We start from the raw sequence: 23,526 nt of genomic DNA, 5'->3' as shown, positions 1-23,526 counted from the left end.
AAATGCCCCAATTGTAAACATAACATGAGCCTATAAATGGACTATTCCTTTAGAATCTTTACCACATTACAGATTCCCACAGCTGTGCAGTAGTCGCTGCTCATTGACAGGCACATTTTATGTTTTACTTGTTTTGACACTGCTGCTTAACTGTTCTCATCAGAGTTGATATGCCCTGTCAAGTCACATTGACATTTGCAGCAAGCTGCAGCATTGCATTGCTGTTGCTGCATTGTAACAGCTGCAGCGTTGCAATGACATTTCACTGCATATATGTATGAACGTATGTATATGTATGTGACAAAAAATCTCTTGAATCTTGAATCGTGAATCTTGAGCAAGTCTCGACCTAGTTTAAAGTTCAAGTTCAAGTTCAAGTTCAAGAGATTATCACATACATATACATACGGTCATACATATATGCAGTGAAATGTCAGGACACCTGGTGATTACACATGCCATACCTATCTCCAGGGTATAGTAGTCATGGGATGTGTAAATTTCTCCAATGTGAGAATTAACAGTATTTTTTGTGCATCATTTGAGTAAGAAATCACACATTTGACTCCAAAACAAACATGCTTGTAAATTGAAGTCATTTAATATTTTTCTGGTTTGGGTTGTTTACCAGGTCACGCAGTGTTGTGAGGATTCACGCCATCATCAGGTTCGAGCCAAGCAAAGTCAACATCTTTGTGAAGGACTGCCAGAGAGGAGGGAAAGACGTGACCTGCATGTCTGCCATTGTGTGTCTGAACGTGACCACTAGGACGGCCAATGCCAGGACGGAGGAAATTGGTACAGTCCGTCCAACATGGCTGCCGAGAATCACCTATGCTGAGAATCTACCAAAATATAATTGAGGGCTTTCATATAATTTAGGGCTTTGCAAATTACATATGTAAATTCTGACAATGCAGGTATATTTCCCGACCAAATTAACCCTTAGTAACACTTGCATGTGTTTTTTCACCCATACCTTCCTTTCCCTTTTAGGTTTTTAATAATATAAATACCTTACCTATGAGGCAATTATATCACAATGCATAACGAAATGGTGCAGAATTGTAGTTTTTGAAGTTGGCTAGGGTTAGGGTTACAATTAGGGTTTCAAACATTTATAAATAATTGTGTTTAATATTGTGTTTTATAAAAAACATGTTTTATTCACAATGTAATGGCAGAGTACTGGAAAAGTACTACACCACACAACACATAAAGTGTAACAGCCACGTCTCTGATTGGTGGCGCTCGCTGTTACCTTGGAAATGTTTTCCGCACTGGCTGATGGGTACATTTACATTTTCATTGCAAACGCTGACATTTATATCCATTTAAATTGTATCTATAAATGAAAATTATATTGAGGGTATAACCGTATTATCCCTCATCTCGCACAACCTTGAATTTAATAGGCCATTCAGTGTGAAAGTGAAACCAGTATCTTGCTTTTATTTCATGATAATGCAAACAAAATTTGAACCCCAAGCATTTAAAATTATTATTAATAAAGTCAAAGAAAATCTCCCCAAAATGAATTGGTTTAAATTTAATTATTGGTACCACGAAAAAAGTCGGACAATCGCGCTCCGGGACACGGTTCAGTTGATTAATTTCCGTGACTATGAGCACCAAAAAGCTCGAGACTGGGTTGGTTATTACAGCTCACACATGACACGCATCGGCGGATACCTTGGACCTACAACTGTGTGGGAATTTAAAACATGACGGGGAAACACATGGTTGTCTTCATTCAATAACAGCTGACTTACTCATGTTACCAAATGTTTTTTCCTTCTCGTGCCGGCTCGGACAGATCGCATGGCGGGTGGCTTTCCGGGGGTAAAAGGGCGATGTGGCCTTCTGCCTATACGTAGCTATGGCTGGAAAAACAGTTTCTTCTTTATCAGAGAGATCATCATGCTGCTGCTGCTACCTGCCAAGGATAATAGCTCTGGCTCGAGTGATGGCATTACTGAGCTTGTACTCCATGCCAAGGGGTTAGCGATGTAAATTTCTCAGGGTCACTGGGTGTGAATTCCGCAATGTATTTAACAGTGTCTTTGATTTATCTGTACACAAAAGAGATACTTGGAATTAAAATCAGACCGCTGGTTCAGAGACTATAGGATAACTAAATAGTGCGATCCACGCCATGACCTCATGCCACTGGTATCCCTATGGACGTAGATACAGTTACGCTCCGGGTCCGAGGTGTTGAGCCGGCAGCGGCGGCGGTGGCCCACCTGCGTCCCAGCGCTGCGTTCCTCTGATCACCGTTTGTTTTAATAGAGATGGGAACCCGAGCTCAGGTTTCACTGGAGGCCGGGAAGCACAGAAAGGGCGATCGCAGGGGGAGCGTGTTCTCAGTTAACCCCAACCCTGACTATCAAATCTATCGGACATGCCAAAACAGAACGGGATGAAGAACGCGTGGAGTTATCTTGTCTTCTGCCGTTATATACAGTGGAACACATTTCTCTAATTTCCTCTCATTGTGTGTGTGTGTGTGCGTGTGTGTGTGTGTGTGTGTGTGTGTGTGTGTGTGTGTGTGTGTGTGTGTGTGTGTGTGTGTGTGTGTGTGTGTGTGTGTGTGTGTGTGTGTGTGTGTGTGTGTGTGTGTCTGGATGGTAATGCGTGACAGATGTGCTGATGTTTGTGAGTGTGCCGTCGTACGAAACACACACAACCCTGCTTTACGTCTCCATAAAGCCAGTACTATCCCCAACGCCAATGTTTCTTTTAAAGTTTGAAAGCTTTTTTATACATAAAAAAAAGATACAACCATTTACTTTTAGATGTGTTAAAGGTACGGTCAATGGGTTTTGGATGTCCTCCATGGCTTTTATAGGTGTCACATTGCTGATAAACTTTAATTGGCCTGTTACTCCTGAAACTCTTGAGGTCCAACTTAAACACAGCCAACAGATCAAATGTTGGTGAGATGTGATTTTATAAGGTGTATGGGAGAAAAAAAAAACCCTCCATGCTCCCTCTGCCTCATCAGCCTTTACTTGGTCATTGAGTTATTTTTGCATTCAAAACTGTCAGTGTCAGTGAAGAAATTCGCATTTCACACACATCCCAAATCCTATTGTACTCTATCACAGGCTTGTGGAAGATTTTGAGTTATTGAGGCTTTTTTCTCCCCATGCTCTTGGAACTGTAAGACAAAATAAATATTATGTGGGCTGAAAATGAATCACTTCCAAAGGTTCCAGTTCATGCTTCACTCTTGAAAGTTTCCCCTGAAAGAAATCTTTTTCATGGAATATTCTGAAGTATCCTTTATTGGTTTTGCTCTTCTCTTCCTGCCGACCTCCTGCAGCCATTAAGTACAACGTCTCTATTGCGGAGCGCCGTTTCAATCCCCGTGCCATAATGGACAGCATTGAGAAGCTGCAACCCCAAAACCTGACGTTGCATCCCGGGGAGGAGACCTGTGAACACATCTACTTCCATGTGGTGGTAAGACGCCAGGAGCACCGGTCTGATTTTGATGTGTTGGCTATGTTCCCACTGCAAGCTTGAGGTCTCAACTCGGATTTATTGCTCCGATCCGATTTTTTTGTTTGGCTGTTCATATTGTTTTTTGAATGCCAATATCTGATTCTAGTGTGAACGGGTCGCAGTCCTGAACTGACCCCCATGCGCAGAAGCAATGAAGACGTCACACACAGCACGCTGTCATAGGCAAATGCACCTGGTGGTTGTCGGGCGGCGTGGCCTGTATCTGATTTAGGACGACATTATGAAAGTGGTCGAGTTCCATATTGAAAAGAGCAGATTCCATGTGATTTTTGCTGTTCACGCCTTTATGAAAAACAACAGATCTGAGTCACATTTGAGCAAAAAATTCTGATTTGGGCCACCTTGGCCTGCAGTGTGAACGTAGCCTTTGATATGTATACTAGTGTACTGATTTGCTGTGATAAAGCAAAACCTTAATATACTTGATCCCCCACGGTGCATGGTTCTGTAATCTTTTCCAATCATTTGTAAAATTCATATACAATGTAAATAATACATTTATATATATATTGTTTTCAGTGTTTTGTGGATGTTTCAAATGTCAGAAAATAATCCAAAAATCAAGTAATCCGCCTACAGTGTTCATTTTTGGTCTTTTCATAAAAAAAAAAGTTAAACTACGGTAATTCATTTTTTTAAACTTTACTCCCATGGTACTTTGCCTCGCGGTAACCCGTCTGCAGCAGCGGCGCTATGCCGGGCCTTGCTGGTGCTGTGGCCCCGTCAGGATTTTGCATAAGACCGGTGCAAAAAACCCATATAAACTTGGTGTTTTTATTTTAGATGAATTTATTTGCCTCTGATTTTTAATTGAACAAAACAAAGAAAAAAGCCCTGTGCGTCCCGTGTCAGGCTCCACAGAGCCATTGATACCATTAGATGATAATCTGCATGAGAAATAAGAAAAAGAAAATACATTTGGTTGTAATATTATATTTATTTATATTATTATAATTTAATAATATTTATAATGTTCTTTTTTTTACTTAACTTTATTATTCATTATTATTATTTATATTATTTATATTTTTTTTAGCTTCATGGCCTATGACCAGACAGCCAAAAGTTATCCTCAGATAACTTTTAAACGGCATACTCTCTTACAGGAGACCACTGACTACGTTAGGCCCATAGTGTTTGCTGTACAAGTCGGGATGCAGAATTTAGACCAAGGACCGATTCTAGACGACAGCTGGTCCACCGTGACGAGGACTGAGGTGAGACGGCCCTTTTAATGGTTAATCGCCTCTTGGCTTTAAAGATATTAACACTTGATGAAAAAACTTAAGCTGTTTCTAGTTTTGGTGAAAGGTTTGTCAGTTTAGTAGCTGCTAGGTGACAGAAGAAAGTATTAAAAGGTGAAGGTTTTTTTGGGGTTTTTTTCAGCTTCCTTTCTGGAATGGCTGCGATGAGGACGACCGCTGTATACCAAACCTAGCGCTGCAGAGCATGACGGATCTGCTCACTCCAAAGTAGGTCCACATACAGTCTATGCCACCTCTCTCTCTCTCTCTCTCGCTCATTGACCGGTAGCGGTTGAAGTGGTAGTTTGTCCCTGAGCCCATTCCCGACTCCCAACTCATGAGTGATTTCGAAGATTCGCTACGAACTAATCGCTTGCGAGTTTTGCATCACTACACATCGCTACATAGCGAACAAAGGGCATCTGAACCAACCAACCAGTTTTTTTTATATATCTTGGAACAATGAAGTAGGAAAAACAACAACATCAAAATTAAATGGCAGTAGTTTCTTCCTAAACAAACGTTTTCAAGGCAAAAAATGATTGTCCTTCTAGCACTTGTTCTGTCCTTACAATGGTTTATAATAGATTTATCTTCATATTCATGTTACTGTTTTTTCCTTTGGCCTTTGGCAGAAAACATAGATTATAGCAGATGTGAAAATATTTCAGACGTCTCAGGAATGTAACCTTCAATAATCGTGGTTATTTTGATAGGAAGACGACTTCTAACCTAATTACCATACTTTTGTCTATAACTTTAATGGATTACTTGTCAGTTAAGGCACTGTCAGTGTTACGTCAATTTAGGACGATTCTTATATTTCTCCCGATCTGTAGCAAAACCCGTTTTCCTCCTCAGTGTTTGACACACATCAACAAATCTTCACCTCGTTTTCTCTCACCTTCTTTGCTTTCTTCACTCCTTCTTCTCCCCCACTTCTCCACCTCCCAGGAGGTTCTGTGCTCAGGCCCTGCAGTCGGGCGGAGCTTTCTGCCGGCCTCCGGTCGCCATCGGGGCGGAGGGCTCCGAGCGGGTGATGGAGGGAACCAGGCGGAGGATGGTGGTGGACGTCCGTCTGGACAACAAGGGAGAGAACGCCTACGGAGCTCGCCTCAACATCACCTACACCCCCAACCTGCGCTTCTCCAGCCTCATCGTCAAGGTGGACAAGTCAATACTTTCATTTTATCGACCAAGTTGGACCGATATTATTGAGCACTCAGGAATTCTGAGGAACTCAGTACAAAACATAGATTTCTCAGGAGTAACTCTCTTCAGCGTTAATGAACCAAACATCAAATTAAAGGAAGAGTCAATGTGTAATTTTATTTCTTTATATATTTATTTATGTATGTATTTTTTATTTTAAGGCAGTACGTGAAATAAACCAGGGATTCACAAATGTTTTTATGGCAAACCCTCTTGGGGACCCCCTAGGGGCCTAGGCTCTGGCTGAGGACCCATTCCCAAAAGTGGATCTGGCTATAATAAAATATTGTATAGTGTGTGTGTAAAAGTGCAAAACTAGGCTGCACAAATATAACATTAGTGTAAAGCCCACCATTATGAGTAAGATAAGTATTTATGCATTATGAAAAAAAAAAAGATGAATCTTTTCAAGATTAATAAATAAAATACAATTACAAAAATAATAATAATCTTGCTGTAATTGCTTCACGGACCCCTAATGGGCTGCGGACCCCAAATATATCAAACAATTATAAACAAGCAACAAATATGAAACAGGGCTGAGGTTGACTATGTCATAGAACTATCTCTATCAATGGTAGCAGGTTAGATAGAGAACAGCATGTTATATTTTATGTGATTTGTTTTTTTATGTGAGTTGTTTTCCTACATCCAGGACAACTCAGACATCAAGATAGAGTGTTTCAAAGACAACAGGCAGAGAAATGAGAAGATCTGCAATGTCAGCGCTCCCTTCATGAGGGCCAAAGCCCAGGTGAGACTATATTGTATATACAGTATATATTAAGATATTTCCCATAACAGAATTACAATCTATCCTGAAATATGTTTATAATCATTATTTTTGACAGCTATGTATTTGGAAACCTACAAATATAAATATTTTCTGCAGCAGGATATTAAAGTTTGGATGTATGAGTCTTTCGCTTCTCTAGTACCGTGGGGTCTTTTTATTCAGCAGCCACCCACAGCTCCGCCCGCCAGAGAGCACTCACAACTCGTGTTTGTGTGGCAATTCATGGCTCGAAGGGAAACGTGAAATGGACCATAATAGACCGCAGGGGTCCCAAAAACGCAAGCTGCAGGCTCCAATAGAGCACGGCGGGGCTGCGATGGCTAATTTGAAAACCACAAAGAAACCAGGGAGGCTGAGTTGAGCCTCAGGGAGCCAGGGAGGTCACCCAGCCAGCTCAGTTTAAGGTCAGGAATCGTGGATGCCAATTACTAAACTGAGAATCACTGCCAGGTCATCAGCACTTTCAATTAGAAAGTGATTAGATTGATGTGATGGATAAATTACCCATCTCATACCAGTACCCAGGGCCGTATCTAGCCATTTTGCCGGCAAAGGGGGGGCTTGAGTGAGTGTCCTCATTAAGTACAGTGCTTGTTTCGTTCAAAAAGGAGAGTGAAATTAAATCAAATAACCTACATGGAAAAAGGTAAAAATAAGAAAAGTAATCAAAGTAAAAATAAATAATAATTAGTACATCTTAATCAAAAGTGTGGATCATTCTCTTCAAGTAATAGTGCTTTTATTCCACTCGCTGCACATTTAACAGAATTCCTCACCGTAGATTAAAGACGTCGTAAAGGACAAAAGCACAGCGAACCAGAGTGAAACCAACAGTGAAAATAATCAGCAAATATATTAAAGAACTCTATAACATGCGTCTGCCATTTGCCCTCGCTGGTGACGTCAGGGGTATTTCTGAGTCCTTCCATTTCGCAGGACCCGCATGACGTTTGAGATGTTAAAAAGGTGGAAAGAGAACTGCGACGTTTCGATTTGCGGTAGCTCGAGCGCTGTGCACTGATGGTACGTGGGATGATTACACCGCAGAGGCGGAGGCTGAGACGCCGATGGGAAAATGATGGGGCCGATGGATGCCGTGATGAAAAACACATACTCACGTCAGTGCGTCCACCATACCTCCAAACCCAACCATCTCATTTTCGCAAATAACCATTATCTCCCTGACAACAAAGTGATTTGTGTCATCTGAACTCAGTGGGCTTTAGTCACAGCTTTAAAAAAACAACAACTACATCCTCAGTGATTCATACTTGGGAGTTTTGGGAGGCTCGAGGCCAATCCGTCCTGGACAATGGACCCTTTTAATAAAATATGTGGCACATAGTTACCTCCGTCACATTTGTTCAGCAAGCCCAAAGTACTGTGCTCGGTGGGGAAAAGACGGATGTCTGGCTGCTTAAAGGAGCCACTTATCACTCGTGTTTTTGTTTTTCTTTTCCACTTTCTACTGTAAGAGCCGGCTCACAGGGCTGTGGCGACATGGCCTAACTGCGAAATCTGAAAACCAAGTCAGTGAACTCAATACCCCGATTAATAGTCGGGTTAAGGTAACATTGGTGTAGTCGGATTATTGACTGGAAGTACTTGCTCAAACGTCCGGGATAAACCCTCCGTCTACTTTCTTCTCGGACACTTTTCTTGAAAATGTCCCCAAGACGGTTCTTGCGCCCGTCCAAGTATCCCACTACATTTAGTGCCCTCATCCAATTCAACTTAAAAACACTCTCACTTTCCCTTAAAAATGGCACATTTTTACCGCCGGTCACCATGGTGTCTGTTGTCTATCGACCCAAACAACTCTTTCCGGGTCAAATACGCAGTTTGAATCCGCTGATCTGGTTAAAAAAATGAAATGATTGAGGACAAACCCAGGTCTGTTAACCGGATCATACTCGCACCAAAATGCCATCTTTGTGTTCACTACCAATGCAGCTCAGAGGGTAAGAGAGAACTTTGGCCGACAGGAATTCTGGATTTCCATGTTTGGCCAGACCATGTTCTCAAATGACCGCTCCAGCCACTGTCTGCGATGTCGTCAAAACCCAGACCATTGTTTGTGTGTGTGTGTGTGTGTGTGTGTGTGTATGTGTGTGTGTGTGTGTGTGTCTGTGTGTGTGTGTGCGCGTGCGTGCATGTTTTCTTTCCACACAATATGATTACGCAGTATGGAACAAACACACGTGCACGCATGACCTTCTCTGCGTTCTGTCAGAAGCGTCCGAATCAGAGGAGGTAGCTGCAGCGTCGCTCATTAGGCACAGATGGCATCCATCAGGAATTCATCACAGCGCCGCTCGGCTTTGTTTGCATTCTTGCTATACCCAGCGTCAATCACTCCTCCACTGCTATGCCGTCCTTCCCTCGGCTCCTCTCCTCACTTCTTCTTTTGTCTCTCTTCTCTCTCTCTCTCTCTTCTCCCCTGCACAGTGTTGCCGGATGCCAAAAACCAAGTAGTTGTACAAGGACTCCAGAATTTACATATTTCAGGGCAAACTATGATACATTCAAATCCAGAACTGTATTAATACATATGCGTCTGTGCCGAGTACCGATCAGCGACGTGATTGGATCATTTATGAAAATGAACAAATATGTACTGTATGTATGTAGGCTGTGCACCCTTCCTAGTGGGAATTGATATGAAACACAACCCAAGTTCTTCTTCTCTTCTTCTTCTTAAAGTTATTGAAGGCTTCACATTCCAATGGAGTACAAAATGAAAAAAAGGATTTCAGAGTAGAAGTAAATGACCTTTAATCGCTGCAAAGCATTTAAATATTGACCTGTGTTCTTCTTATTTGATAATGACGCCATCACAGCAAAGGTGGGATGAGTATAGGGTCACACCAGAAAATGCCAGTGGCAGATTCCTTTGTATGCCCTTTGCGAAATTGAAAGTACCAGTTCAAAAGCCACTGTATGTAAGGGCTAGATACTCCCTTGCCCTTGACCAAGGCATTAGCTCGAGATCTGGAGTTGGACGCCTTGCTGCGGCTACACACCGCTCCTATAGAGTGGATGGTTCAAATGCAAAGGAAGAAAATTCCCAAACTTCAATTAAGGGATTCTTCTATTGGTCCGTGCCACAAATTCAAATTCACATACAAAGTTAAGTTGAATCCTACATGAAGACCTAGCAGTAAATTTACTTCTTAGTCAGAAATCCTTCCAATCTTTCCTCTTGTGCGCAGGTGGCATTCCGACTGGAGTTCGAGTTTAGTCGCTCCGTGTTCCTGGAGCATCTGAGGGTCACCTTGGAGGCCAGCAGGTCTGAAGTTCTCAGCCGTACCTGTATCTGTTAGAGAGAGAACTTGTATGTTATGTTCTGTGTCTGAAACTCTTCCTTACTGTATGAGGCTGTAAATGCTGCCGCAGAACACACGGGTCATATTTCTGCGCCTTTAATCTGTTTGATGAAAACCTATGTACATAACATTTCAAGATTCAAGAGGTTTATTCGTCACATCCATATACATACTTTCATACATATACTGTATGCAGTGAATTGTAATGGAGCGCCGGCGCAGGCGACCGCAAGGGGCGGCGCCACTATTGCCACATTTCTTACATAAAAAAAATTGCTCAGTGATTTCAAGTACCAGTTTCAAGTTCACCACAGACAAGCACAACTCTGAAAGATAATTGTGTTGAAAACTTGATATATTTCCAGCTTGTCAAGCTGGAAGAAGGTCTAATCTGTCTCCTTTTCTTCACAGCGACGGAGAGGAGATCAGCTTAGCTGATAATTACAATGACATTTATTATTCACTGAAATATGAGGCGGATCTTCTTTTCACCAGGTTTGTAATTTACACGCTGTCTTCTTCAACAACAGTAGAGCCCACACTCTACTTGAACCATTTTTGGAAATAACGAAGTGCAATCAATAGCAATGTCTAAATTTAATGAAAAGAGCTCACATGGAACTTTTGAAATGTGCACTTTACAACGAGGGCAAATTCACTTTCAAATGTTACACTTTTGCATTGCTTTAGTTTATGCTGATGTTTCACTCCTGCAGGGACTCTAATCCCACTCGGTATGACATCAAATCAGACCTGTCACTAGAGGATCCTGGAGTTAAAGGCCTACCGTTCAACTTCACATTCCAGGTGAGACTCAAACTGTCGTGCCACCAAGGTTGTAATTTGTCACTGTACTGGATGAAACAAAGAAGTATTAAAACGCTGTATTCAAATTTTTGGTTTTGTTTTTGTTTGTTGTTTGTGCAGATCCAGAACCTCGGCTTCTTCCCAGTCAAAGATCTGCAACTCAACATTGAGATTCCAGAAATGACCAAAAATGGAAACCAGCTGGTGCAGTTATCAGACTTCTACATTGACCAGGTGAAGATTGAGTCAAGAAAGATGAGCACAAAATCACTCTTGGGGACTTTGGTCTTATTCTCATCAGCTAAGTATTGTACAGTATATGATAAAGAGCGGGGACACCCTTTGCCTTCAGAACGGCCTTGACTCTTCTCGGAAAAGGTATCATACAGGCAATGAATGGTATGCAAAGCTTATTACACCATTCTTCAAGAAGAGAAGCTTCCAGTTCTTTGAGGGATGAAGGAGGTGGAAATCTACCTTGCCCCCTTTTCGCCAGAATCTCACATAAATATCGAATGAATATTCAGATCATGTGCTTTTACTGATTCCCTGCTATGCTGATGACTGCATCCTGGTGTTCATGAATTTATTTAGTGTGTATAGCGCCCTGGAATATGGGAACATCATGAGGGTGGTCACAGTGGAACAGCGGTCTTGAAAACTTTGTGATAGTTCTTGACTGTTACACGACCATGAAGAGAAATTATTGGAGCCGGCCACTCTCAGGAGATGGCAGCCCCGAGGAAGGACAAGCCAGGATGGGTCAAATGCAGAGGCCGCATTTCACTGACCACCATCCAAAGTGTGTGTGTGTGTGTATGCATATGTTGTAGTGTGGTGTGTTGCGTGACAATTGGCACCTTGTGTTGTTGCGTGACAAGATTCTTCAATGGCAACCCCACCATAAATTCTAGCTTCGTGAAGCTTTTTTGTTGGGTCACAGAAGCGCTGGATCGATTCAGTGGGAATTTGTGAAGCTCTCATGTGTGAGGTTTATACACCATCCTCTTATAAGTATCTATACCTGCAGTTTAGCCATGTAGGTTTGTGTAGTTTATCCATGTGTCCATGTAGCCATGGAGCCGGACATCCTGTCGATGGACCTGAAATTTCGGGCGCCTACTATTTGGGTTCTTTGGAAATTTGTTGACCCGCGTTGCTTTGAAAACTCACATATCAAAGTGCCAACAATATTAACAAAGCTTGTCTGGTCTACAGACATCATATTGCTTTGTCTGGTCTATAGAAACACTAAGAAACAGTTAAACAGATAACTTTAAAACTGCTCCTGACTAAAAATTGTCATCGTTCTTAGCAATAGTGTAACGAGGCCAACAGTTTAAGATGCTAACAGGTAATTTCCTTGTGTTGTCTCCATTCAGACAGATGGTACACACTGTATATCTCCTCAACATGTGGCTCAGAGCCGGGCGTCGCCGGAAGACCTCTCACGCTTTTCACGCCTGGTTAGTCCAGCTACACACAATTCCTAACCCTCACACACACACACACACCCACACACGCACAACACACTCATCACTTTTAAAATTCACTGCTTGACTTAACTGTTTTTATCATTTTTTTCCTCTGTTCAGAACCGCTCCAACACCCTGACCCTGCCCGTCCAGTGCACAGTCAACCTGGACGCCTACAAGGAAATCAGCGTGAGAATCACGGGAACTCTACGGATAGACACGCTACATGCTGTAAGTGGAGCACACGTGAACATATTTTCAGGCATATTGTTGGAAAAAGGTGGCAGCTGGAAGCTTTTTTTGTAGTTAAACAGTGATTCACAGTCCTCTGGTGTAGATAAATGATGATAAGAAGACGACGAGGTCTAAGGTTTCAATGAAAAACATTTGAGGGAGTTCACGATAATGTGATACCCATAAAAGATGATAAATAATAATATAGTCTCACCTCATGTTCTCTGTTTTATCTCTACTCCAGCTGCAGTTCAAAATCCTGGAGCTGGTGACCAGTGCGTCGGTGGAGCTCCCGTCCGGCAGCCCCATGTTTTTACACGAAGACCGTCCAGTCAGACATGTGAGTCCACCACGGGCAGCAATACTGCCGTGCATTTTTAAAAACCAAGAACGTCAAGTTGAAGGAAAAACAGCCTGTTATTTTAAGGTGATATGAAATGTTAGGGCAGACCTGTCGCTTGTTTTATTCGTGGAAATAATTCTATTTTACAGTGCACAGCATCATACACCGAATAGCCATGAATCACCATGTAAACCTCTGAATCACAGTGTCCCATTTTACTGTTATTGACTAATTGATATACTTTTTAATATATTATTTATTTATTTTTACTATTTTTTTAAATTATATTATGTCCAAATCAATTTGTTTTCTATCTATGAAAACATCTCGTGCTGCATGCTGGACATTTAAAGACCAGCTTGCTCTGGAGCTCCATCAGTTAGTTGATTGAGTGCAACTTTGAGCTTCGAGCCCCTGAGTAGGGTCCCATATACACATGCACACTAAAGCTGCTTTATAGTTTTGCGCAGAAAAGGCGCCCTAGGTACGCCGTAGATGTCTACGCTACTGCTTGATTTTATGGTTCTGCGTAGAACTATGAAGGCTTGTTTATAGTCGCCGCAGCCGTAGTGTTGCTTAGTGCGCGCACCACAAAGGACGTCATTGCGGCGCTCGGCACACCTCTCGATTTTCGGAAACACTGCGCTATGCGCTTCAGGTAATGCAAGATGGATGCGTCTGCAGGAAGGTTGTGCGAAGAGGTCGGCGGGTATAATCTGTACGATGCATTCATGTGTGGCACAAAAATAACCAGATGCCGTTGAATTCATGGAAGTATCGAGACAGCGCCGTCTCTGTCCAAAGACTTGGACTATTTTAATACGTCGGGACGTCTTCGTAATGTTTACACCGACAATTTGCACAAACTCACGACTAAAACCCTGCACTGACTACAATAAACATACATACATTAAAAACTTTCTATTTTTATTTCACTGCTCTTTCCTTGTTATTCAGATCCTTGCCTCAGAACCTTCTTTATAATGTTATTGTTTCGGTTCTCCTTCTGGTTTGTGCACAGCGCCCCCTGTCTTTCAGGAGAATAATGCCACGGCGTCCACACGGCAACGCACAACTATATATGCTCCATTGCTCATGTGGAATTGACGTAGTGTCGTTAAGCATAACACACTTTTCCTGCGGTTTTGAACCCAAACACAGGAGTTACATCGTGCAAGAACGGGTGTTGGGGAGCGAGTGAAAGAGGTGCCATTCTCCATATTACAAGTCAATGTACCATCAAAATGATTGTGAAGCTGTTATTTTAAGGTTAAAAAAAAGTTAGGTAGTGTTGCTTTAAAGCGGAGCTATAAAGCAGTCTCTGCGTCACTGGCATAGCCCACAGAGGGCGCCGCCGTAGCTCACGGCTACCAAGGTCATCGGGCCCACATTATTATTAACTCCAGTCCAGCCTGCGACCTAAAATGGCACCCGTGGTTTAGAATTGCGAACCGCTCTCTGGAACATTGCAAACAAGCTTTGGATTAGGTTTGTGGGAAAGCTATAAGGTACACACTGTTAATCTAAAAAAATAAATAAATTAAAATAAATTAAAATAAAAAATAATTAAAAAAAAAATATATATACACACACACACACACACACACACACACACACACACCAATCAGACACAACAATCTGTCAACGGATGGGATATATGATGCAGCAAGTGAACAGTCAGTTCTTGAAGTTGATGTGTTGGAAGCAGGAAAAATGGGTAAGAGTAAGGATCTGAGCGACTTTGACGAAGGCCAAATTGTGATGGTTAGACGACTGGGTCAGAGCATCTCCATAACAGCAGGTCTTGTGGGGTGTTCCCAATATGCAGTGGTTAGTACCTATTAAGAGTGGTCCAAGGAAGGACAACCAGTGAACCGGCTACAGGGTCATGGGCTCCCATGGCTGTTGTGGCTGTTGTGGTTGTCGGTTTGTGTGTGTGTGTGTGTGTGTGTGTGTGTGTGTGTGTGTGTGTGTGTGTGTGTGTGTGTGTGTGTGTGTGGGTGGGTGGAGCATGGCCCTGAATAAGTGAAGGAGCAGAATAACCAAGTTGGGATTCAGGCTGCACATGGAGCTCAGGAACCAGGAGGACCAGCAGCTGGATCAGTCTGGTCAAATATGCTACTGTGTGCTGCCATCTGTTGGCCAGTGCTGCACCAGAACAACGTCCTTTTAAGGTGCCCTTGTAAAAATCTGAGCTTTTGTGGACTCTGGGTAGAAGGGGTTGGATAGCTCCATAACAACTCCATATTTCTAATGGATGTTAGTTTGGTGGGTGAATAGAGAGTGGATGGCCAGAGAAAGCGAGGAAAAAAAAAAAAAGTAATTGGCTAATTCTCAAAACCATTTTTCGGTTCGTTACACCCATGTAACTTAAAATGGAGAAGTTAAGCTTCACATTTGAAGTTGAGGAAAGCTTAAAAATATAGGTTCATGAAATTCAAGCAGTTCTTGAAGATGATCCAATGGCTTCAATCCAACGATTTTCTTTATTCTCTGTAGAAATATCCTTTTTTTTTTTTTTTTTTTCTAACAGCCTTTTTATTTGAGTTAGTTTACCTTACAAGTATAAGTGGTATTTAACAAAGAGCAGCAGTTAACTGTTCATCCATTTCCTCCCTTCCCTCTCTGCCATTCCTCCTGTCTCCACGGTGAGATGGGAGGTGTGTTGAATGTAGAATGCCTCGGCAATTATTCAAAATCTGTCCAACAATAAAACAGTTCTGTTTCATCAGCATTTTAATGAGTGTGAAACTGATTATCTGGTTTTGCAGATTTTCTACCAATCTGGGTTTTTTTTTTTGTTTTTTGTTTTTTTGTTTTTTGAACGAACCCTTTTAACTCACTTTGTAAATCCCCGTTCACAGAGAACTCTGCAGAGACAAAAGACACAAAAATATTTTTTTCCCCATGCACTCTGTGCCTCAAGCCTCAACGGCTACCATTTCATTGCAAATGGGGTCTTTTGGGATCCACTGAAGCTGGGAAATTGAAACATTTATTTGGGTTTCACAAACTTTCATTGCGGATTTTGCACTTTGATGGCACTTTGAAATAAATCAATTCTTAACTCTTGTGTTACTCACAGATAGTCTTGGAGATCAGGAAGGAAGGCGATTACAGAATCTCAATCTGGATCATCATAGGCAGCACGTTGGGGGGCCTCCTGTTGTTAGCCCTGCTCAGCCTCGCTTTATGGAAGGTAAGGATAGCGAAACACGCTGGACATCTGTGCTTCCGATTACATGTTCATATCAATTTATAAAAATGTACTTTGAAAGGTGTTAAATACATCATCATTTCTATAAAACCCATTTTGAGCTCCATCCATGCTGTATGACAGTGATTTTCCACCTTTTATATCGTATCATATCCTGATAGGACCCCTGAGGGTCCCCAGACCTCACGTTGAGAACCACTAGCAGAATAAAAGTAGCCTGTGCGATATCAAATTTGCATGAAACATTTGCCTAATATGCAATTACAATTGGTGGTGGCAGAGGCAGAGTGAAGTGGTTGCCCATTGCTATTGTCATTATTAACAGACTGGTGATTATTCCGAAATAAATGCAGATTGACTGCAGGTATTGACCAATCATAATTGAGTATTTCACACAGCCACGTAATAATGCCTCTTAACAGTCTGCTTCTTATTTACTTCCTCTCTAATTGCAATCGATCCTCCCTGCCGCCCAGCTGGGCTTCTTTCAGAGGCAGAAGATGAGAGAGGAGGACGAGCACGAGGGAAACGGCAAAGTGGCCGAGGAGCGATAACATCGGCTTGTGGCCCCGAAAAAACCCGACTCCTCTGCCACAGGGGACCCAACACTCAGGGAGCAGCTCCCCCACCTCACTCCTTCCCCCATCCTGTCCCTCCTCAGTCCCCCTGTCCAGCAACGGGCACGGCGGCTCGCCACGGGCAAGATGGCCAGAGCAGGACTGGCAGAGCCCTGTGCACTGGATCTGTCCCAAAACCATTAACCCACAGCAAGAGCCCCCACACCCACCCCCGCCCGAGACCCCAGGAGTTTGCACTGTCACACTGCACTGTTTCAAACCCAGGGTCTGTGTTGTCCACCAAAACCCGTGCCACCGACCGAGGCGCCATCCCCTCTGCAGAACCTAAGGGACACTCCATTCCTAGGTCCAAAGCCAGAGGTTCTGAAGGTTCAGGAAGACAGAGCAGGTGTAAGTCGAGCTTCGGGGCAGAAATTGCCCGTGAGGGAAGCAGCTTTACCCCCCCCCCCCCCCCCCCAACACTAAAAATGTTTTGTATATTACTAATGTGTATTTATTAACCTTTTATGGATACTTTTTTTTAGAAAAATGAAAAAACCTCAAGGGGTGATCTGCTGCCCGAATTCTCCCCAAAGGTATAGCCATGGTACGGGGCTGAGTTATTAGCATTTACAGTTTGGCTGTAAAGTTATTTATGATGATGAGAAGAATGGGACTTGTCCAGAACGCAAAGTGGATTTTGTACAATGCTTTTTGTTCTGGACTCTGTTTACTGCACAGGAAGTTGTATAGAGAATTAGGGCCGTGTCCCTGTAAACGCAAGTCCTCTTTCGGGACTTTCTGGGATTTTTCATTTTGGGATTACACAGAGAGGATTTTTTTTTTTTTTTTTTTTTTTTTTTTTTTTGATTGATGCACTTTTATATTCTATACTGTAGAACTTAACTTGAATTTTGTAAATAGTCAAACTCTCCCCCCTTTTTTTTTAACCTTTTTACTATATTGGGTTTTTCGAAATAATTTTCAGTTCCACGAGCTTCACGGATTAACATTCAAATGTAAGCAACGCATCCCCTGCCGTCTCTAGGATTTACAAACCACTTGTTGAGACAGCGGTTTTGGTATGAACATGCTTTGCATCAGAACAAATAGCCTCATGAAAGGGTATGCGTTAAGTTCTGCTTTCCCCCACGCCTATACCGTACCAGACTTGAGCCGAATTCCACTCCAGTGGTGAAGAGTTAGTATCTGTGGCTGGTAAAGTACATGAGGAGCACAGATCACACCCGTGACCTATCTCCACCTCACAGTCTGTCCCGGTTTTACCCAACGGACGTCAGCGTTGTAACACTCCGAGAATAAAACATCTGAAGTGTCCCTGGAGGTGAGTTGGAGCCTGTTGTCCTGAAATTCATTGACGATTAAAATTACAGTCTGGCTGTATAATCAATGTAAGAGATTATGTGCAAAATAACCCCTGACAGGGCGATCGGGTCCGAGTCTCTGAAGGGTCATGTTTTGTGATAATGACTGGCTGGCTGCACGCTTGAGAGGATTTTGAAACTGATCCTCTTTGCTTGTAGGAGGCAGCAGAGGTTTCATGTGGCTGCACATCATCCCGCTTATTACGCGGCTACTTACTGAATGAAAGAAAATATTGATTTCAATTTATTTTAGAATATAGGAGACAAACATATTTCTTGTTATTAATGTGAAATTGAACATATTCTCATTTATCTCCTCAAGTCTTTGTTTATGAGCATGGGGAGGAAGAGAGTGACTGACAAAGTGTCCCCGATATGCACGCTGCTTCTTTTGTTTCTTTCAATAAGGAAACAAAGTAAAATACAATCCATCTAAAATAAAAACACAGTTTTTATAAAAAAAAAAAAAATGGGGTGGGGGGGTACAGGTACACAATCTCTGTAAAGGGAAAAAAGAAGGTTATTTCACAAACCAGTCCAAACTTAATGTGCTCGATCAATGCCATTTTCCTCATCCTGATGTGATCAAAAGTATCCCAATTGGGCGGAAAACTTCCCAACCTGGCAAAACTGCCCAGAACAGGCAAACCAAACTCTGGCTCTAGAGAGGGGCTTTCACGTTTCACGCCCAGCAGTATTCAGTTGGTTACGATCTGGAACCTCACAGCTAGATGCCACAAAATTCTACACACTGCACCTTTGAATTAATTCGGGGCTTTTTACATGTTACATGTTAATACATATTTTAATAATTTTTTTACGTATACAATAATTATTGTAAATCTGGTGACAATGACCAAAATTATGTTGCCCACCACTAATTGACTGCTACCAACAGCGCCAACTAGTGGTCGACTAGTTGACTAGTGGACTAGTCAACTAGTGTTTTTGTCTTTGTCTGTAATGTGTCTTTGAATCGTTGAGTAGTTTGATGTCCAACAATGATGAAACAGAGATTGATTTTCTATATGTTTAAATTCTATATAAAGGAAATCTTTAGAATCATGATGGCCACTTATTGCCACTTAATGACAAAAAGTACTGCCTCTAAAATCTGTCCAGCTTTTAAGGGAGAATGTTGGGGAATTACTCTAATAAATCAATAAACAGAACTTAATTATCTTTAAGTGGTGATGTTTGGCTGCAGAAAGAAAATAAATTAGAATAGATCCATAAAATGCTGTCATTTTTAGAGGAAAAATTACAATTGGCTGATATTTTGGCGATTATCTGCTCCCGGTGGTTAATTCCCACAGCAGCAGAACACAGCATCTCGCCACAAAATATTGAAATCCATACTATAAAATGGATCTGAACAGTGTGTTGTTTGAAGCCTAAATATTTAAAACATTATTCTCATGGTTCAGTCACTCGAGCGTTCCTGTTCCCTGTTTTAGGATCAGCCGAACAATACCGCTTGGCTGAGAAGAGTATTGTTGAAAAGGGTACGGAAAATTGGCAGACGCAGGCTGAGAGTGAAAGACCAAGGAAAGAAACCCAACTGTCTTTCTATTATAATACTTCTGAATTGAAATATTTATAACAATGGTTTCAATTGAATAAGAAGTTATTGAAATGATATACTGTGCCATACTTATCAAATAAAACAAAACATACATACAATCTCCGGGCCCCACATCCTTAAGTAAAGAAGAAAAGGGAAAAAAACAGATGAGAGAAGGGCGCGGGAATGGCCTCGCAGCGATGGATCATGGGCGTTGGAAAAACCTCATCCAAAACGTTTTTTTGAGCCCTCTGGTCAAGTGTTTGCAAAGTGAAGAGATCATAAGAGCTCCAGTTCTCTGAAGACCTCTGCCCGAGAGAATTACAAGAGCATTTGAAGACGCCGTCGAGAGCATTTGCTGTTTGACCTTCGAATCTGCTTTGCTTCAACAAAATGAAAGCATATAATGTGTGGTCAGTCCCTCAGAACATATTTTCTCATGGCTCATCTCATTAGCCGCACATTGTCAGTTGAAAGTTTGTATTGTAATCATCTGTAAGCAGCACTCATACACTCTTGAATCGAAATGTTCTTCCATTTAAATAGAATGTAATTCTGTTATTGTTACTAATGCGCTCAGGTGAACTCCAATGCAGGACACAAAACGGTTTTGGGAGTAGGTACAAGGTTTAACGTGGAGGCAGGCAGAGGATCAGGGTCCAGGAACGGGCAGGGACTCCGGACCGTGGACAGGACCGAGAGTTCAAGAGGCAGAGGCGCACACACCGGGAAACATGAGCGCACGATCTGACAGGGAAGAGGGAAGGGGGACCGCGGGTTAAATACAAAAGGAGAGACGAGGAAGGTGAAGACAGGGGGTGAGATGGCAGACCGGGGACAGGTGTGCAGCAGCAGGGATCTGACACCGGACACAGACAGGGACATAGGGACCCAGAGACAGACAAAGGGGGCCAGAGAGGAACAATGCATATAGAAATAGAAATGTCTCATCTTGACCTGAATGAATTCATACATTTTGTTGATTGTGTTCAGGGACCTGAGAGGATGGAGCCTACGTATCGGTAGCGAGGCAGGGAGCGACGTGACTCGTGAGTTAATGGCTTGTGTCACTTCATTCCATTCGCGTCCCTCATTTCATTTACAAGCAGCCGTCGGTCTAAACCCTTTAGGAGTGCAAATGGGACCGGCTGCCACGTCTGAAGAGGCGGGAAGAAACTGAAGTACAAACTAGACAGGAGATTAGCACGCTTAGTCGAATCCGGGTCACCGCTGTTGTGAGGTTGCGGTGCTTACTGTACCAATCATCGCTCCGCAGAGAATATAAAACATCTCAAAGAAAATTCATGATGAAAAATGTTCCCCTCAAGAACTGAGCTGATTACTGTGACTCTTAAATACTGTCATTGCTAACTTTTTCTATCGGAGCAAGGTTGACTCATGCTCTTTTAAAGGCCATATTAAAGTTTTCATTCATACAGCTACATTTATAAGCTTTCCCTGTAAGTTTCTAATGGCATCCACCTACACCTTGTGTGGCAAGGTGTCTGACAACTTGAATGCATGCATGAGCCAGCCTTAGGCGAACCCGCTGATGACCCCACCAATGGGATGGCACCAATGGAATGGCAAAAAAAGAACCCGCTGATGACTCCACCAATGGGATGGCACCAATGGGATGGCAAAAAACAACAACCGGATGGTTGTTTGTACAATTGTACAATTTACTATGGAGACGGACATCACAGCCTCAAGGCTACATATAACTTTTACCTCCTGCACAATTGTCTTGGCTTGTAATACATGGTTTATGCTGGTTTCCATTTATGTCTATTATGTTTTACACAAATAAATAAAACCTCAAATATGTTTTTCTGCTGAATCAAATTAAGGGGAATCTCATCAGATACTTGATGCTTTGTGACTGCAAGAGCTGTCTTCCAATCTCACCCTGATCTCCATGCAAGATTTCTGGAATAAATGGTATATTGATATGCTTCTGGACAAACTACTGCTATCAGTATTTATGTAGCGTTAATTAATTCTAACATAGCTAGCATTCTAATTCCGTACCGCCCCCTAATGATGACAAAGCTGCCGGCATCAGGCGATTACGCTTGATGTTGCGTAACTGCGTGTTTACATTCTGTGCTCTCCAGTCACGGCTTACAGGGCAAAATGCTCAAATGTGTGGGCTCACATTACTGTACAGTATATGTCAAAAGGAAGTTGCGCGTAAAGGGGGTAACACTAGCGACCTCATGAAACACAAATGCAAGATTCTGTAACCTATATATAAATACCCTCATGATTACATCCCTCCCCTTTTCTCATTCTTTTACTGTCATAACTGTGACAGAAAGGGGCCACCAACCTAATTGCTTTTCCTGTTGTCCTGGACTTAATTAACTCTGTTTTGTTGATACATGTTGTCGTCTGATGTTTCTATTAGGGGTACATGTTGTTTGATTCTATGTTTATTCGTCTCACCAGCGGTGAATCTTCCCCTCTTGGAGTAGTGATTAGTTGTTTAAACACCGAAACATGGTAAAATCGTTCTCCACAGAGGGTAATTGGTGGTGGTTCTGTGGAACAAAACACTGGGCTCTTGTGATCCTACAGGTCGTCCACAGGACAGAGTTATTGCAGCAGTTCTTGATGATTAAAAAATGAATAAAAAAGTGACATTGCAGGTTGAGAACTTCAACTCCACTTGCAAATGAACTCTGTCCTCGATGCAATAGCATACAAATGCTGTTGTGTGTCAAGCATGCTAACAGCAAGGGTTAAAAAAAACCAAAAACAAAATAAATAGCTGTAGATAATGCTGCAAATATGGTTGTGCTGTACGACAGCTCCAAATCATAAAGCTTGGATGCTTGGTGCATACTCTCAACCTTGGAGAACCATCTCCACATGGATGGCGAGGATCCGGGATGTCATTGAGTGGATGAAGAGATCATCCATCGTGAAGACCGTGTTCCAGGGGAAGCAATGTATCCTCACTAAGAAACTAAGCTTCATTGTTTCAGTATCATTCAGGCCGAACTAAATTCATTTAAAGTGATTTCAATGGTGTCCTTTATATGTTTCAGGCCTGCCTGACCATTCTGTTGTCCTGGATGTGAGGACACACTGGAACTCTGTTTCTCATGGCCGAAAGATTAGTGGGAGCAATTTCCAGCCATACAAGCAGCTTTCTTGGACCCACGAGCCAAAAGGCTCACGAGGAAAGACAGGTAGAAGAATCTTTAATTGTCACGCAACACACCACACATATGCTGTGGATGGTGGCCGGTGAAATGAGGCCTCTGCATTTTTCCCATCCTGACTTGTCCTTCCTCCAGGGGGCAGCATTTGTCGACACACCCGGGGACCAAGTGTCCATCGCTGGTCAGACGATGATGTGTGCGTGTTTCTGGTGGGGGTCCTAACTGATGGTAGGTGGAGGAAACCCCATGTGAGCACGGGGAGAACATGCAAAATCCACACAGAAAGGCTCCTATTTCGGAGATAACCTGCGGGAGCACGGTGCCAACAGCGCCCCAGGGGGGAATCAAACCCAGGACGTTCTTGCTGTGAGGCAGCAGTGCAATGCACTGCACCACCGATAGAGAACGAGTAGATATTAATGAAAGTCCAGCAAACACAATAATGTAGGAGGTGAAAAACTAGTTTGTGTCAGCATGATGAAAATTCAAGTCATGATTAAAGCAACTAATGTTGTAACTTGGACTTCCGGCTCAGAAAAACATGGAGTAAGTCCCCAGTTAGGGAGCTCCTGCAGAGATTTTTCTTCATGCCATTAGAGACCTTCTGTTCCCTATTTACAGCTTACATTTTAAGCAGCTCTCAACTAACATAGTAACTTTGATTT

General features: G+C 42.4%; 1 protein-coding gene across 1 annotated transcript in view; it reads left to right on the top strand.

Annotated features, from left to right (window-relative positions):
• itga11a (integrin, alpha 11a) overlaps window positions 1-16,885 on the top strand; it is a 48,505-nt gene extending 31,620 nt beyond the window's left edge. The window contains exons 16-30 of the mRNA XM_079997373.1: window positions 632-798; window positions 3,329-3,468; window positions 4,638-4,748; window positions 4,918-5,003; window positions 5,730-5,940; window positions 6,643-6,741; window positions 9,996-10,072; window positions 10,521-10,604; window positions 10,826-10,916; window positions 11,037-11,150; window positions 12,299-12,382; window positions 12,512-12,622; window positions 12,870-12,965; window positions 16,054-16,167; window positions 16,662-16,885. Of these exons, the coding sequence (XP_079853499.1) occupies window positions 632-798; window positions 3,329-3,468; window positions 4,638-4,748; window positions 4,918-5,003; window positions 5,730-5,940; window positions 6,643-6,741; window positions 9,996-10,072; window positions 10,521-10,604; window positions 10,826-10,916; window positions 11,037-11,150; window positions 12,299-12,382; window positions 12,512-12,622; window positions 12,870-12,965; window positions 16,054-16,167; window positions 16,662-16,739 (1,663 nt within the window). The 3' untranslated portion in view covers window positions 16,740-16,885. The remainder of the gene's footprint in view (window positions 1-631; window positions 799-3,328; window positions 3,469-4,637; window positions 4,749-4,917; window positions 5,004-5,729; window positions 5,941-6,642; window positions 6,742-9,995; window positions 10,073-10,520; window positions 10,605-10,825; window positions 10,917-11,036; window positions 11,151-12,298; window positions 12,383-12,511; window positions 12,623-12,869; window positions 12,966-16,053; window positions 16,168-16,661) is intronic.
• The last annotated feature ends 6,641 nt before the right edge of the window (window positions 16,886-23,526 follow it).

Source organism: Zeus faber, assembly GCF_960531495.2.
Source record: "Zeus faber genome assembly, chromosome: 3".
Taxonomy (NCBI): Eukaryota; Metazoa; Chordata; class Actinopteri; order Zeiformes; family Zeidae; genus Zeus; species Zeus faber.
The sequence above is the reverse complement of the archived record's forward strand: the minus strand, read 5'-3'. Positions and strand labels throughout refer to the sequence as shown.